We start from the raw sequence: 17,754 nt of genomic DNA on the forward strand, positions 1-17,754 counted from the left end.
GTCAATGAACAAGCCAGATGCATATGAACCATGACATCCCACCAAACAGAAAAAACTACTTAACTTTTATTGTTCGGCTTTACCCTAGGGCCTGACAAAATGACGCAGCGGGTTTATGTAATCCGCACTTCTTCTTTAAGAACAACCAGATGATCCCCAGCTGTCCCGCTAACAGTCACATAAAGCAAAGCTGGGATACCTTCGATTTAACACAACGAATGATTAACAGAATAACACCCTGCTAACTCAATAACGGGAGGTATTAGGTTTGTCGGCAGGGCTGGATCTGCTGGCAGTGGTTTGCATTCTTTAAAGCTGAGCTCTTGGTTTAAGTGTGCCATTGGTGGATTTACATTTGTTCATGCCGTCATCGGAGAATTTTAGTGTGAAACTATGAGAAGACAGTTTTTGGGTTACATAAATTTGCCATACTGTACACACGCACACACTTTTGTTTCTCTATCATGGTAGGGACTTTCCAATGACTTCTATTGTTTTATACTGAGCTAATGACATTGTGTTTCCCTTAACCCTAAACCCTCCTCTCGCAGAAAGCTTTATGATATGATGTCATGTCATTTACTGTACGTGTTTAAACAGTTTATCAAACATACTGTACTTTCTCTTTACTAACCCTTATCTAAACCTATTTACATGTCAGCAAAATCTGACAAATGCACGCAAACACACACGCATGTTTTCACTCATGGATGCTGTCTGATTTTAGCTCTCACATTTGTAGGTCATGTATTTGATCTCTTTGTGTCTTTTAAAGTCCTCTCTCTGAATTCAGAGCAAACTTAATTTTGGTTACAGTTTGTTGGCAAACACATTTGCATCAACTTCTGCTTCTTGTAATGGCCAAATTCAGCCAAGCATGACTGTGCTCCATTTGGCAACAAGCAAATGATTCAGATTCATATTTTCCCGTCAGCGTTTCATTCCTTCCCGCCTTTTTCTCATGACTGCTCTCATGTTTTCCTGCTCTCTGCTTTCTCTCTCTCTTTCATACTGAACTGAACTAAACAGTTGTTTTAATGTCATTTGAACCAGTTGTTCAGCTCAGAATGAATTAAAAACACCGGCTCTGCTTTGTGTGACTGGAGGCTAGGCTTTACCAGTTATTAATTCTGCTACTTACCCTAATAAAAAATCCAGCCAAGACCAGCATAAGCTGGTAGCTGGTTTTAGCTTATTTAAGGTGGCAGTAGCTGGTTTAAGATGGTCCGACCGGCCTGACCAGCTAAGTCCAGCTACACCAGCTTAAAAGGTAACCAAAACACAGCTAGACCAGCTTAAAAAGTGACCAAAACTTATAGCCAGCCCTGCTTGCTACACCATCAGCTAAAACCAAGCTGGGAGACCAGCTAAAACCAGCTCACCAGCTTATGCAGGTCTTAGCTGGATTTTAAAGGTGTAGTGTGTAATTTTTAGAAGGATCTCTTGACAGAAATGCTAAATAATATACAAAACTATATTATCAGGGGTGTATAAAGACCTTTCATAATGAACCGTTATGTGTTTATTACCTTAGAACGAGACCTGTTTATCAACATACACCGAGGGACCCCTAACATGGAAGTCGCCATTTTGTGCCGCCATTTTTCTACAGAAGCCCTTAAAGGACAAGTTCGGTATTTTACACTTAAAGCGCTGTTTTCAGATTGTTTATGATGAAATAGAACAGTTTTGACTGAAATTTGGACATATGTTGCTGGCCCAAGATTTTTCGGGTGTTTCTTGTATCACCTCCCACCTCTACAATGGGTGTATAGGTGAACAGGAACAATCCTTTCTAAAATGCATGAAATTTTCATTTACAAAGACGTGAAACTCACCGAGTGGTCAGGGGTGTTCACTGATATGCTCACACAAAAATCGCTGCCAAAGATACTTTCCAGGTTTTTCCAGGTTTACAGGTTTTATTGTAGTTTCGTCCAACTCCATTGACTTGTATTGGATGTACTGTGAGGTTTGCTCCGCGCTGGGAACCTTGTTTATATTCTTGCAATTGGCAAAGGCGGATTATCGCCACCAACTGAGCTGGAGTGTTTATTATTCAAGCTCTCAACGGAAGAACATATGTGTGTGAGGCGTTTGGAAAAATAGGTCCACAAGTTTACAATGAATGCTAAAACAGCTGTTGGAAAGCATCTATCACAGCGATTTTTGTGTGAGCATATCAGTGAACACCCCTGACCACTCGCTGAGTTTCACGTCTTTGTAAACGAAAGTTTAATGCATTTTAGGAAGGATTGTTCCTGTGCGGAAATTTTTGATGACATGTTTGTCTGGTGCCGGCTAGCATAGCTTCTCTATGTGTTTCAAAAGCGAGGGGTGGACTAAGCCGTTGTTTGCAATTCGCAACCTCACCACTAGATGCTGCAAAAATTTACACACTGCACCTTTACAGTAACTAAGCTTTTCACATTTGATCTTTATTAACACATTTGATCTTAATTTTTTTCAGTCACAATTCAGTCAAACCTCAAGAGACCCTATTGTGAAATGTAATAAAATGCTGAGTTGTGTTAAAGGTGCAGTGTGTACATTTTAGCGGCATCTAGTGGTGAGGTTGTGAATTGCAACCAACGGCTCAGTCCACTGCTCACCTCTTGCTTTTGAAACACATAGAGAAGCTACGATAGCCGCAACCGGACAAACATGTCATCGTTGGAGACAACTTAGTAAAAAAGTTTGTCTGTTAAGGGCTTCTGAAGAAACATGGCTGCACAAAATAGCGGGCTCCATGAAAGGGGACCCTCAGTGTATGTAGATAAAAACGTCTCATTCTAAGGTAATAAACACATAACGGTTCATTATAAAAAGGTCTTTATACACCCCTGATAATATAGTTTTGTATACTATTATGCATTTCTGTCAAGAGATCCTTCTTAAAATTACACACGGCACCTTTAAATAAACTGTATATTTTTCCTTCACAGTGGATGGAAATGTCCAATAGCTTTGTTGTGTAGCCAAGAGGTCTTCAACCTTTTTAGAACAAGGACCCCTAATAGATATGAAGAGCAGGGACCCCCACTACATGAATCAAATTAAGACTTATTATTTATAATTTATAACACATACTTTGTTTTTATGGTTATGTTACACAGATATATGTTCTGGTTATGTTAAAATAATATTTTTGGCATATACATAACATTTTAATTGAACTGAATACATTTTATTGTGAAAACATTATGCTCTTTATTATTAGCCTATTCAAATGTTTTTATTTTGCATTGGAACATTATTTGGAGGACTCCCAGTAATAACCCTTGGCTGACCTCCAAGGGTCCCTGAGCCCCCTGTTAAAGACCCGTACTTTAAAGTATGTGTCTTTTTGGCTTTAAAAAAAACAATACCATCACATGTTTATTAAAGGACAAATGGACAATTAGCACCAGTCTCCCTTATTGGAGAAGTTAAGTCAATTACACACTAGAGGTTTTTTTAATACTCCATTATTATTTCTTGTAATAACAATAGTGTCACTAAAACTCACCAGCAATGGTGCCATTGTTATAATTAGACATTTAAAATTATATTTGGATGAATTTATAATGAGACTTGGGACAAAGAATACCTTGCATTCAATTATAAATAATCTTTAATGTGCTTGATATTTGCCCATTACATATTTAAAAGCAGTAGTAGCCTATATGAAGAATACTGCACCGGATTTGCAGGCGATTAGTGGTTTAAGAAGATAATTGGTTACATCCAGTTAACTCAAGGTGACCATGTCTCAGGATAAGCAATAGCCCACTGTGTGATGGGTCAGTTTAGGTTAAGGTTATATAACAGTCTTTCAACACACATCCACCGCTTACATCTAATAAAAATACATCATGCATATTTCACACACTCGCACATGCGCAGTTGTGCCGCCAGGTGGAGCTGTTACACTGTTTCTAACAGCTGCTATGTAAAGCAGGAAGAGACGCGAGCGAACAGAAGCTCTGTTCAGAGATTCGGTTCGCAAGATTCAATTTAATGGAACCAGTCGAAAGAAATGATTCATCGTTTGATTTGATTCCTCATTCAGTAGTGTTTCTTCCGTCCGAACAGCAAAACTGTCATTTTAATTAAATTTTTTTAAATGAATGAATTGGACTTGATAGCAAAGTAAAAGCATCAAACATTGGGATCTTAAATCTGACAGAGTTTGTAAGATAGGAAAGTTTTGAATCGTGTAACCATTTGCTGTCTACATCCATACTGTTCCCATCCTACGCATTTGCTAATGTTTTATAATTAATAAATAGTCAATTAGAAAGTATTAATAATAAAGATTAAGTGTATAAAAATAGTTGACAGACCCCAAAAGACAGTTCGAATCTTTCACAAGAACCGATTCAAGTGAACGATTCATTCGCGAATCGGACATCGCAGATGAGAAGAGGTGCGGCGCTTCAACTTCAGACAGGTTGAAAACAGTGGCAGTCACCATCTGACACCTGCAGGAGGATTTCAAGCCACAGACCTGCACATTTTCTTTTCTTTCCTCAATTAACTCGTTTACTTTCAGTGCGCACGGAGGATTTACAGGAAGACGCGACCGCAGCTTTGACTTTTGCGCGCAGATTGTTTGCTTTCCGTCTCTCAGCATGGCTTCAACAACCTGCACCAGATTTACCGACGAATATCAGCTGTATGAAGAACTCGGAAAGTAAGTGCTATTCACAAACACACATCTATAAGATCTGTAAAACTGCATGTTACCTGTTAGCTCTCACCTGATGTGATTGCTTACCTGCGGTCGGCTCGTTTGATGTGACGTTATGACGTTAAGTTTTACAGATATATTGTAACATTCAGCTGTTTATCTTATTCTTGAGATGAAATTCCCTTCAGTTTAAACCCCTTGAACGTTTATTTATTTTGAGAATAGTTGTGTCATTATGTGTCGTGCATTTGATCTTGCAGATCTGCATCAGCTTTGGTTGAGCAAAAGAGATCAAATATATTGACAAGTTTCTAGTTTTGTAAAACCAGGCAAAGAGAATCGAATTGATAATTAAAAAAAAACGTAATTTACAAATGAATATGCATATGAATAAACAAACAGTAAATAAATGTAGTAACTGAAACCTTTTTTTTTTACTTTCAGAGGAGCGTTTTCTGTGGTGAGAAGATGTATGAAGATCTCGACCGGTCAGGAATACGCAGCCAAAATTATCAATACCAAGAAACTGTCTGCCAGGGGTGAGCTCATTATGCTAAAAATAACTTTAAAAAATGCTAAAAGATTGCTTAAAGATGACTGGTTAATCTCCATTTAATGGTCAGCATTTCCCAATTTATACACAGTGCTGTATTGTGAACACAGTTAGACCATTCTTTGCATTGCTTTGGTCACACCCACAAAACCACAGCTTACGCTCCCAGTACAACTGTACTTTGTCATGTAAGGTCAATATCATTAAAATATCTGTGAGCAAAGGGCTTTTGAGTATGAAAGAGATAATATAAACCAGGACTGAGACGATCTATGATATTATGCAGTATGTGATGCAATTTTGTATAGCCAATGCAAAATAGAGTTAAGCATTTAGATAGATATTCTGATTAAAAATTAAAGTATATGTATGAGCCTCCTCTCATCATTTAATGCCTAATAGCACATCTGTACTTTTGCAGTCAAATACACATGATAATATAATGATCCCATTTCTCAGTTCAATTACGGCTGCAAGATATTGAAGAAAAAAGTGATGTGCAATTACTTGCTAAATAATGCATATAACGCTTTTATGTTAAAAAAAAAATGGATATTGAGCAACATGCATGTTTTACATTCTTTCTGAGAATTAATGATGCATCAAAATTTGCCATGTTTTACTGTTGCAATATAAAAACAAATTTGGCAATGTCATTTTAACCACTCTTTTAGTTTGCTAATGTTATTCTGTGAGCTATCGCTTTAAGATTCTTTTGCAAATACTACGCATTGTTCGTTACGTTTACAAGGTAGATGGCATGTTAAGACAGATCCACAACGCAAACTTGTGGACTAAAGCTACACCGCCCATAAGAGGTTTGTAACATCATCAGGTCCTTGCTGTTGAATGGAGCCATTGCTCAGCTTTTGGGTCCTTCATGGGTCAACAACAGCAGTTTTGTAGGAGCCGTGTTTTTACGTCTGCCTGTGCTTTCACCGGCAGCTGTTTTCTGAGTGCGAGCGTGGGATGGATCTGGTGTGTGTGTATTGACTCATACTGAGCCTTTTAAAGATGGACGAGCGAGCGGAGGAGGTGAGGGAGAGACCCTTAACCTGGCTATTGTGAGGGGTGGAGAGAGGATCTAATCATTCAAACTGAGATTTGATATGTAGGAGAAAGCAATGGTGTAGGATTAGGGGTGGGGATTGTAAAAATACAACAATTATGGCTTTAGTTCTGATTCTTTATCGATTCCATTATGAAATCTTTATGTTGGCACCGTTTTAAAGCGATACTCCAGTCAAATATCAAAATTACCCCATAATGTACCCCCCCAAGCAATCCGAGATACACATGTGCATCATCTTTCAGACGAACACATTTGGAGTTATTTTAGTAAATGTGCTTGCTTTTCCAAGTGTTTAACTGTAGAAAACAGGGATCAGGAAACAACATCTGACTTTGATTCCAAAAAAGTGCATCCATCCTTAACAAAAGTAATCCACGGCTCCAATGTCGGTCCAATTACCCGGTCTTTTGCGAGTAATTGATGCAATTTTGTAAGAAAAATATCCATATTTTCAACTTTATAAACTAAAATAACTAGCTTCCTGTAACAACACCATCTTGGCCATTATAATGCCATTATAAGCCGTGTTTGAGGCATCAAAATCGTGTCTACTTGGGGTGGCACGGTTCACAACACCCTCGGTTCGGTTCGTATCACGGTCGAGATGAGAGAGAAGCATAACGTTTACACCTGTAATATTTAAATCCGTCTCTTTTGTCCTCTATTGACCACTTCTGTCCTTATTACTTTGAGGGGCAATTTATGAAATAAGATCGCGCAACTTTCACACGCTAGCAAAATGAAACTACACGGAAATCGGCCGCTTTAGTTTTATTAATGAAAGGCTAAAAATAGCGCTGAATACAAAAAGACGTAAAACATTGTGTTCAGTACCTCAGTTTAGATAAATGGGCGGAGAGAAGTCGTCTCCTGTGGCTGTTCGAACACATTCAACCCATAGACTGCAGTTCTATCTATTGTTTTATTTCCGCTGTCATCATATGTAACATAAAATAAAAAATCTTTCCCAAACTTATACGACGCTGGCGCATCCTCCAACTCCGGGCAGACTTCCTTTTCTCTCCCACTTGCCATTTCTACACGTTACATAACCTGCAGCACTTATACTCCAAACCAGTCACCTCTTTCGCGCGAAAGGGAAACACGCTATCTGAGGTCACATACAGGGCACGAGGCTACATTGCGCATGCCATGAACCGTTGAACCGTGCAACGCACACGCGCTCCAAACCGAGACAAGCGAACCGAACGGTTCGGATTTTTTTTCATGAACCGTGCCACCCCTAGTGTCTACCGCGCTTAGTTTGCCGCTTGAACTTAAACACTTAAACAAAAATGAATGTTGAAGAAACTGTGAACACATGCTAGATTATGAATTAATTAAATGTTTTTTTTAAACAGCAACCTCTAATGCTGGGTACACACCAAAAGATAATCGGGCTGATTTTGGGCCGATTTCCCCCCTTCCGACAATCCTAACTGTGTCCTGATTATCTTGATGGTTCTAAAGATTATCTTATCATATTTTCCGTTGGTGTGAGATGTGTTAAGGGTGTCCGAACCTGATTGGAAGAATGTTGGAGCGGGCCCGATCGCGAATCGTAAACATTAAACATGTTTAATCTTTACGATCAGAACTGATGTGTGGGGGGAACCCCGGGGACAAACGCATGCACGCATTGATATGTATAAAGGCTAGATGTGTTACAGCGGAGTCTCTATTGTCATCACCTGGCGGCCATCTTACCACAGGCAGTTCGCTCACTCGTAGCAATGAGTTTTAATGGTGCAGGTACGTTTAAATGACCATAACTTGCTCAATTTTCTACCGAATTTCAAACGGTTTGGTTTCTTACAAACGTGGCTATAATTCTGGATGCTTGAACATGTTTCATGAATTTTTTTAGTATAATTATGCAGTGTCGTAGGTACATCTTTGACGTTTATAACAAACCAAACAAGTTATGGTAATTTAAAAGTACCTGTACCATTAAAACTCAATGCTACAAGTAAGCGAACTGCCTGTGGTAAGATGGCCGCCAAATGCAGACTTAATTCCACTTAATTGGCCAGCAGCTCGGGTGAGACATCTAGCCTTTATACATTTCTATGAATGCACGCTCTTGAGATTATCACGTGAAACGAAACAATATCCAATCAGAAAGCGAGATGATGGAAGACGGAGTTGATGCAAAGTGAACTTGTACAGACCATGTTCCCGCTGTCTCCACGACTTCAACCAAACCCTTTTCATTTTTTCCTTGAATATTCTATGAAAATCATTCCAAACAATATCATTGAAATGTCTTCCTGCATATCGTCCGTCATGCTTACTTTGAAGTCTTGTGAGATTTTGCGAGATTTTCTGTGTTCACAGTCGAGACTCTGGTTGAAAATCTGTTTGTGTATTGTGTGCTGTATTTGACACATCATGGCACACCGCACACTATAGGAGCAAAACGGTTAAAGGAACAGTATGTAGGATTGTGGCTAAAACTGGTACTGCAATCACACCACTGGTGGCCAATACACAACATGACAACATAAACATCAGTTGAGGGCTGCAACTCCACTTTTGAAATGACAATATCCTGGCCGGACCACTGTTGTCAGTGATAGAAGTATTTAAAAAGAAAAAGATTTTTTAATGTCTAGTGACCTATCAGAGCCATTTTATGATTAATTGATATCAATTTCTTACATACTATTCCTTTAAATCTAGGATTTTTTTATCCTCATGTTTGTAGTCTATTACATTTTGAAAATCGTATAAGATGTAAAAAATCTTTTGTTGTGTACCCAGGATAACAGGAATAGCTGAATGAAGTGATACTAAAGGGTTAATAAACACAGCAAACTGAAGCGCTTTCTGTGTGTTGCACTCTACATGATATGAATCTATTAGTATTATATTAGTCTAGATACACAACATAAATATATTATACAACCTGCATTTATTTGCATAAAATGCAAGATGTTTCAACCAAAAATTTAACCCATTAAATAATGTTTCCATACATCTATTTTTATGCGCATTTAAGAGATGGAAAGGCCAAGTTGCACATAAATTCTAAAAATATGCATAATAAGCTTGTGCGCATAATTAATTTTCTTATCTGATTAGAAAACATGCGAACTACAATGGAAACACTTTAACCGTATAAATCCCCAGGTGATAACAGGTGTAGCATAGTGTTTCATCTTCGACTGCCTGCCCTGAGGTGTTTATACACGGACATAGTTAAATACAGTGGCTTTATGCTTTTCTTACTGATATTTATTGCTAGTTTATCAGTAAGTGAAGATTTTGCTCTCTTCAGCTCATTGGATGGAAATGCTGCTTCATTCGCGAATGTTTAATGCGATATTCCAATTATGCACATAAGTTTTATATGCAACTTAGCTAATGTTGGATCAAATATAACAATTTTCTGGGTTCATTTAACCCATCGCCTGGGCTTGTCCCTTTTTGACCCAATGCACATGAGTGAATAACAAGTCAGTCCTCCCAAGAAAGAACAATCTGTATGATTTGGTTTTCAGAAAACCGATGCTAAACAAAATATCCTAATTTGCAAAGTGTGCAAGAAAGTGTGCAGACAGTCACGATAAAGGTTGGTAGCACAAGCGGTCACTAGGTCTATATTTTGTACTGTGTTTCTGCACTAAACATTTTAAATGTTGTCCAAGTCATGCTTTTTTAAATTGATGCAAAAGAAAATCACATTTTATATCAGTCATCCAAAATTTGGAAAGATATCAACATATCTAAAATGTAATATAACCCAACCATAGTACACTAGCATGACTGACTTCAAAGCAAACATGCACAGTCACAAAACTCCAATTTTGATTTAACAGGCACTTTGTATGGGTAACGCGTGTTTCTGTCTATGCTTTGTGTATGTGTGTGTTTTCATTTGATGTGTGTGTTTTAATATTTGTCGAACAGCGAGGCAGTGAAGCCCATTCAATTTTCATTATCCAGTGAAGGTCATCTCTGAACAGGGATTCCCTTTCGGCTCCGTTCACACTCCGAATGATAACCGAGCTCTGGTTGGAATCTCTCACCACAGGGGATTATTGGAAGTTTGCGGTTCAGTTGATTTTTCGATCGATCTGTACACCTTCCTTCATTATCGCAGCACAGACAGAAGCATAGACTGCAGACGGATCACTGAGACTTGAAGAAACCGCCGTGTGCCACTATCATTTTATTAATCCCGCTTAGGCTTTGACGCTCTAAATTAAAGTCTCTGAATCCAGGGCGACTGAAAGGTGGAGAAAGGGAGAATGGAAACCGAAAGGGATTGTTGATAACCAAACATGAAGATTTAGTCAAGCAGGAAGAGTCTGAACTCTGAAGATACACTGGAGGAGTGTAATGTGTGCTGCTTCTGTTTTAAATGGGGACGATTAACATTCGAGCGCAATTTTAAAAAAGTGCAGATGGAAGTAAACATTTCTGCAGGTGATTTGCTGACAAGGCACAGGTTAAAAAACACAGGCGCAGAAATTTCATTTCTGCAATGACTAAAGGGCTCGTTATAGTTGTGCGTAGGTCCTACGGCGTGGGTTCCGCGTCGGTTTTCATTTATACTTTTGCGTCGTCGTCGACGTGCAAACACGCGCGCAGGCCGCTGGTAGGCAGTAACCACGCGTGTAACCACAGTAGCAGCGCGAACGCCAATGAAGAAGAAGCTTTGCAAGTTAAGCCACAAACGCAGAAGAAACAGCAACTTGTTGTGTATAATTTGAGAAGACCAGCAATGATGGATGTAAATAAACAGTGACTTTTGTTGCAGTTTGAGTTAAATCAATCCTCAACTTGGCCATTCTTTGTTTTCACGATCGCAAACGGAAATACCTATGATGCAGTTTTTTTTTACCTGACGGGAGGGGTTCTGGTGAACCAATCACAGCGCTTGCGGTCCACATAGAACTGACACGCTGTTAAAAATTTAGCAAGGTGCACATCAGGCTACGCAGAGCTACGCACAGGCTACGGATAGCTACGCCGTAGAACCTACGCACGACTATAAATCGCCCTTAATGCAATCTATCAAGAGCAGAAAATTAGTGTAGAGTTTAAGACATGCGTCAAATAATGCGCAAATACCAGTAAACTGAAGAGCGCAAACCTTAGCGAATTGTGTTGCGTGATTCATTTAAATGCTCTCCTCCCATAAATTTTGTGTCTTAAAGGGAAAACTCCACAAATGCATATGCAATAATGTCATTCAAAACAACCACAACATTTTTACTGCGTGTCTTTAGTAAATCCTGAAATTAGTTTTTTAATTTATTCCCCCCAGACTTTTTTTTTTAAGTTGCCCGCTACCAATTTATGTGGTTTTTCACAAAAGTTCACAAAATGCCTTCAAGGAAAAATTTCTTCTATAAATATATGAACATACAAATATATCAGATTAAAGAACAGACCCTCTGCTTTCAAACAAAATGGGAAAAACTTTTCATCCTATCTTCATTTGTTATCTTTTTATAACCTCTTAAAGGAACAGTATGTAAGAAATTTATATGAATGTTTTCTCTTAATTGACTAAATAACTTGTCAATGGCGGGGAAGAGTTAATGGCAAAATAGGTGTTTGCACTTGCGCAACCTGTTAGTCAATCTGGCACATAGATGTTTAATTATGTTTATAGCTGCAACAACTAATCAATAAAGTTGATAATAAGCGATTATGAAAATAGTTGACATCACATGCTTCTGCACCACTGCCGTTTTGGCCAAAATCGTAAAATAGCATAATGATTGACAGGACAATCCTGAAAAGATTTCATTTTGTCCTTTATTATAAGTGAGTTTTGTATTTGTTTAATTGTTGTTGGGTTTTCATAAAAATAATAATGAAGCACAAACTAAGCATCTGTTTTAAAGTAAGGGGGAAATCCAGGTTTTTTTCAAATCCACGTATATCACTGTCATATCATCTGGGTTATTAATTTTGTTAATAACGAATCAAGGTCAAAAGTTTAGGTTAAAATTATTTTATTCATTTGTGGCAAAATTTCATCAAATAGTTTTGTTTATTGATATATTGATATTTAAAGATGTTTACTATTTAAAAGATGCACAAAGTTTTTTTATTTAAGGTTTAAAATATCAAAAATATTATATAAGTAAAACTCAATGTGTGGTTTTTGCACTTAAAAGTAAAACTTATACACATGAAAACTATATTTTAGTGTTTTTATGCTATAATAAGTGAAAATCAAGTAGATATTTAGGTTTTCAATAGTCGATTAATCGGAAATAAAAGAATAATCGTCAGATTAATCGCTAATAAAAATAATTGTTAGTTGCAGCCCTAGTTATGTTCCTTTTAAGTAAAAGAAAACCACAGAGTGCATTGCAGGTTAAATCATTGCTAAGTCCATGTGGCTGTCTTGGAGGTCACTGCTTTTGGAAAAATCGACCAAAAGTATTGATGACTCATTGTTTGTGTCCAAATTCCAAGCCGGCTGCTTGTCTTCCTGTTTGGCTACTATAAACTCGTGCATGCTAATGTCCGGAAGTTCGGCTAAATCGGGGTCAAGTCTTGTTTATAGAAAGTGCTCGTCATTTGATGTTCACTATGCATCAGAAGTGAATGTGGCGGCCCGTCAGCTTTCTGTCTGAGATAAATGAACTTCTGTCCCGAACAGCTAGGATTGTACAAATTGGGAAGTACACACAGCATTGAAACAATAAGAGACAGTAAAGACAGAGAAAATCCTCTGTATCAGAAATGTGGATTGCATTTAAAAAACTTTAAAATGCATATTTCTATTTTGCATAAATTTAAGCTTATTAAAGATATACAGGCACTACATGCTAATCCAACAGCAAGAATATGAATGAATGGCCACTTGTGAAGACTCTTGAGTTTAAAGCGTAGGATAGTCTCTCGGATACTGGCTCTTTATGTCAAACATGAAGACAGATGGATAGCGCAGGTGGTCTTTATTAGATGAATATTAACTGAATGTTCATGTAACAAACCACTAGAGAAGAACAATGGCCCTTGAAATGGCATTTTAATCACTTAAATACCTGAGTGGATGTCATTTTGCAAAAAGATTTTAAAGAGTCACATAAACAATTATGGACCAGTTTGTGCAAGAATCAAGGAAAATCTGTATTGATGAAATCTAGTCGCTTTTAAAGTATTAATTTAGTTAAACCATTACTTATTTAATATACAATATCATCCACTTGTTTTAGACTCTCCAATAGAGATGCACCGAATGTTCGGCAACCGAAATTATTTGGCCGAAAATAGCAAAAAGGCAGAATAAATTTTACGATGAGGCCTTTGATGGCGCGATCAAATAGCAACCAACGCAGAGTTAGAGGTGCGCAGCAGCTTTACAAGTTTCATTTATCATTTAGTATCAAAACATCATGAACAACATGCAGTGTATGAAAAAAGACACGACGGCGATTATTATCCTGGGTGCTCTGCGAAATGCACAAGCAGGGAGATCGAGAGACTCCTTATAGATGAGAAGAGGAAAGACGAAGACCGTCAGCAGTATGTAATAAAAACTTCCTACCAGTAAAGTCTTACAATAATAAACACACTTAAGAAATAAAACATTTATTAACAAAAGCATTTTATTAGACCGAAGCGCTTTGTTAAGCGCATTTTTTCTGCTTTTATCAATCTCTCACTTAAACAAATCAGCTTTTCGATCAGAGAAGTGACCCGGTGTAAAAAGGCCCTATAATGTCGTATAATATAGTAAAATGAAAATTCTGAAAATGTAACTTATGCAATGGTGATAAAATTGGCAAAATAATTAGGAAAATGAAAATGGTTGTTTGGTATTCGGCTGAGTGTTTTATTTCGGCTTCAGCCAAGAATTTTCTTTTCGGTGCACCCCTGCTCTCCTCCCTGTTGAATTAGTTATATTTGTCTCTTTCATTTGTTTCTTTGTTGAGAGATGAATTATTATTTTTAACTGTTGTATGGGAAATAAAAATGTGTATCATATCTTCAAATGCCAACAGAAAGCTACAGAATGAGTGAAAGGTGATATGGCATTATTGACATTGATGATAAAGGAAAAGCGTTTACTGTGACCTTTCCTGCAATGTGATATTTGTAGAACGGAGTCATGTTGGAAGTCCAGCAGTGCTTTGAAAAACATTGAACGGGTATGTTGTCTTGTTTTTGTGTGTGTATTTATTTAGTTTGACATCTGTGTAGAAAGCAGAACGGCCTCATGTTGCACTTAAATTGAGCAAAATGGCCTTTGATTTTTTGATTTTTAATGCGTTAGGAAACATCAGGGAAGCACGAATGCTATTATGAATAATTTATTCCTGTCGTATTGTTTAAAGAAAGACTTCATTGATCTGATGTAACCCCTAACAACAAAAAGCTTATCTTTAATTTGTATTTTTGACCTGGATACTTTGATCTCTATGTATTCACATCAATATTCACGATATTTTATCTGTCTACGTATAAATAATGGATGGACCACATTGAGAGCTACCATTGGTTTAGCAAAGACCAGAGAAATAAAACAGAAGTAGATATGGGTAAATGTTGTGTGTCTAAATGATCTGGGTTCAAATCTGGCTTGTTTCATTCACTGATAACTACTCCCCTTGTTATTGTCATTTCCCAGCTAGGATAATGTGCTTGTATTATGTTGTGTTTTTTTTTTAATTAATAGGATTTGTAGCTTCAAGTGAAACAACATTGCAATATTTATTATTGATGTCAAAGGCCATGCATTTACTCAGACAATACTGAGGGACTTTACCTCAATACCTTTATGGGTGATTCTCACGAAAACTTGGTTTTAAAAATGTCAAGCATGAAAATGTAAAAATTGCTTAAATTTACTTTTTTCCCACCAGACATTGAAAAACAAAGTCTGGAGAAAATGGGAACATTAATTTAAAAACTTTTACTTATCATTTAACACTTTTTGTAACATAATTTAAAAAATTAGTCCTAAAAAATCTCATTACCGCAACAGTCAGAAAACATCAACACTGACATATTTTCAAAATGACATGACAAACCTAAAAGAACATAATTTGGAGATTTTGCACATGCATTTAAAATCAAAGTATTATGCTTCTATTAATTAAATTAACATTTAATAAGCATCTGTTGCGGTAATGATAATCAAAATGTCGTGTAAGCATTCTGACAAGACAATATTTCAAATTAACTGTAAACAAGATGGCTACCAGGTAAGATCATTTTAAGTAACTGGTCCATGTGCTTGGTCACTCAAAATCAAACTTTATTAAAATTCTGTATGTGTGCTTAAACTGTTCTCAAAAAGTGTTGCGGAGGATGAGAACATCAGGCATGGACACATCATTTTCCTAATTTTTCTTCATTATTATTATACATGAATATTCAGTAAATATTTTTTCTGTCATCTAAAGTAGTTTAGAAAAACATCCATTTATTTTTTTTCTTAATATTTTTGTGTTAATTTGATTAAATTACAACATAACGCATGTTCAAACACAGCCGGACACATTGCGGTAATGAGAATTTCAGCAGAAAATGAGATAAAATTTCCAATTATAAATTCTTATGTTGAAATCACACATTGTGCAAGATAGAACACAGTATTGTGTTAATTCTGATGCTTTTTAATGTTACTATATTACACATTTTAAAGCTAAAATCATTAGTGCCGTGGTGTTTCAATGGTTTCGTGAGAATCACCCCTATAGTCATGCAAAGTCTCTTGCTCTCTCTCTCTCTCTCTCTCTCGCTCTCTTTTACTCTCATTCATTTTGGCAGGGGTTTGAATAAAATTCTCAGTGTGTATATCAACAAGGATGAACAGATGGGCATTTTATCACCTTCTGTATATTTCCTCCTCTCATGCATACTATCTTTTGTCTAGTACTGAAGGGATTTTCTGAGTATAGAAGCAGTATTAATACACCACATAACTGCAAAATAAGATGTTAAGTACCGATCGCAGCTCTTTAACACCTTTTAGTACATGCATACATTTATAATTGCTGAATTTATATGGTGCCGGTGTAATGTAGCAAAAAGATTATTCATCTTAACTACATGAAATATGAATCTGTTTGCACGGATATCTGTCCGTGTATTTTGTCTTTGTGTGAAAAGGGCTATAGAGTGTGTAAGCTTTTGCATAAAAGCTATTAGCTGAACAGAGAGAAAACTCAGGCGAGCACGTGCATACAGCGCAATATATAATGTTTAGACAACCTTTGATCCTCTGGAGAATTTGCTGCTGACAATCACATTAAACAAACATCGTGCAGATGTTTATATGAGTTAGATTTACTCCCTCACGCAAATAGACCATTATAGAAATTAAGGGGTGGTTTATCACTTCAACATGATCTATATACTGAAGTTCATTTTTAAAGAGAAACATGCTGTATAAGACAAAGTTAATCAAATGTTTGAGCTGAATGTCTCTGAGAGTAACGTCTGAGCAATAAACATTTCCTTTGCACTAAATCTTAATATTTTCTGGTCTTTTCTCAGTGATGGAATCTGTTTTTTATACATATTTGTTGTTTTTTTCCTGATATGTCCTCCCACATATTCACCCACCCCCGTGTTTCACTGTCAGAAACCGGTTTCTGGCACTTTTTCTTGTCTTGGACAAGCTGCTTTATAGGTGGGGGTTTTATTCTTGAGTAGTCCTGCCAGTGCACTAAAGAGTGTGTGTGTGTGTGTGTGTGTGTGTGTGTGTGTGTGTGTGTGTGTGTGTGCGCGTCTCTGTGTGTTATGTAATCCACAGCTCTCCATTCACAATTCCAACATACTTTTAGTACAAACTTCTGTATTTAAAAGCTTAAAATCTGTCAATCTGCATTCACATTTATTAAGGTGTGTTTGTTTATTTACGCGTTTGTTTTTTTGTGCTCGTGCATGTGTGTGTGTACTTGTGTGCTCGTGTGTGTGCTTGCATTTGTGCATGTGGGTTTGTGTGTGCTCGTGCGTACGTGTGCTTGTGCGTACGTGTGCTAGTGTGTGCGTGCATGTGTGCGTTTGTACTCGTGCGTGTGCTTGCTCGTGCGTGTGCTGGTGTGTGTGCTCATGCATGTGTGTGTGTGTTTGTGCTTGTGCGCTTGTGCTCGTGTGTGTGCTTGCATTTGTGCATGTGCGCTTGTGTGTGCTCGTGCGCTTGTGCGTACCTGTGCTCGTGCATTGCTTGTGCTAGTGCATGTCTGCATGCGTGTGCTCGTGCTTGTGCTTGTGGGTGTGTGTTTGTGTGTGCTTGTGCATGTGCTTGTTTGTGCATGTGTGCATGCGTGCATGTTCGTGCGTGTTTGTTCATGCGTGTGCACATGCATGTTTGTGCGCGTGTGTTTCCTGTAGCACATGTACCTTAACTGATAGATCAATGCATAGCAGCGCAAAAGTCATGGGTTCGATTTTAGGGAACACACATACTGATAAAATGTATACCTTGTAATGCACTCTGTAAGTCGCTTTGGATAAAAGGGTTTGCCAATTCAT

At 37.5% G+C, this 17,754-nt stretch overlaps 1 protein-coding gene across 4 annotated transcripts in view; it reads left to right on the top strand.

Annotated features, from left to right (window-relative positions):
• The first annotated feature begins 4,391 nt into the window (after positions 1–4,391).
• Positions 4,392–17,754, top strand: part of camk2d1 (calcium/calmodulin-dependent protein kinase (CaM kinase) II delta 1) — a 77,104-nt gene continuing 63,741 nt past the window's right edge. For all 4 annotated transcript variants that reach the window (XM_055216883.2, XM_055216888.2, XM_055216885.2 and 1 more), the window contains exons 1-2: positions 4,392–4,675; positions 5,117–5,211. In XM_055216883.2, coding sequence (XP_055072858.1) covers positions 4,614–4,675; positions 5,117–5,211 — 157 coding nt within the window. In that variant the 5' untranslated portion in view covers positions 4,392–4,613. The remainder of the gene's footprint in view (positions 4,676–5,116; positions 5,212–17,754) is intronic.

Source organism: Misgurnus anguillicaudatus, chromosome 21 (assembly GCF_027580225.2).
Source record: "Misgurnus anguillicaudatus chromosome 21, ASM2758022v2, whole genome shotgun sequence".
Classification (NCBI taxonomy): domain Eukaryota; kingdom Metazoa; phylum Chordata; class Actinopteri; order Cypriniformes; family Cobitidae; genus Misgurnus; species Misgurnus anguillicaudatus.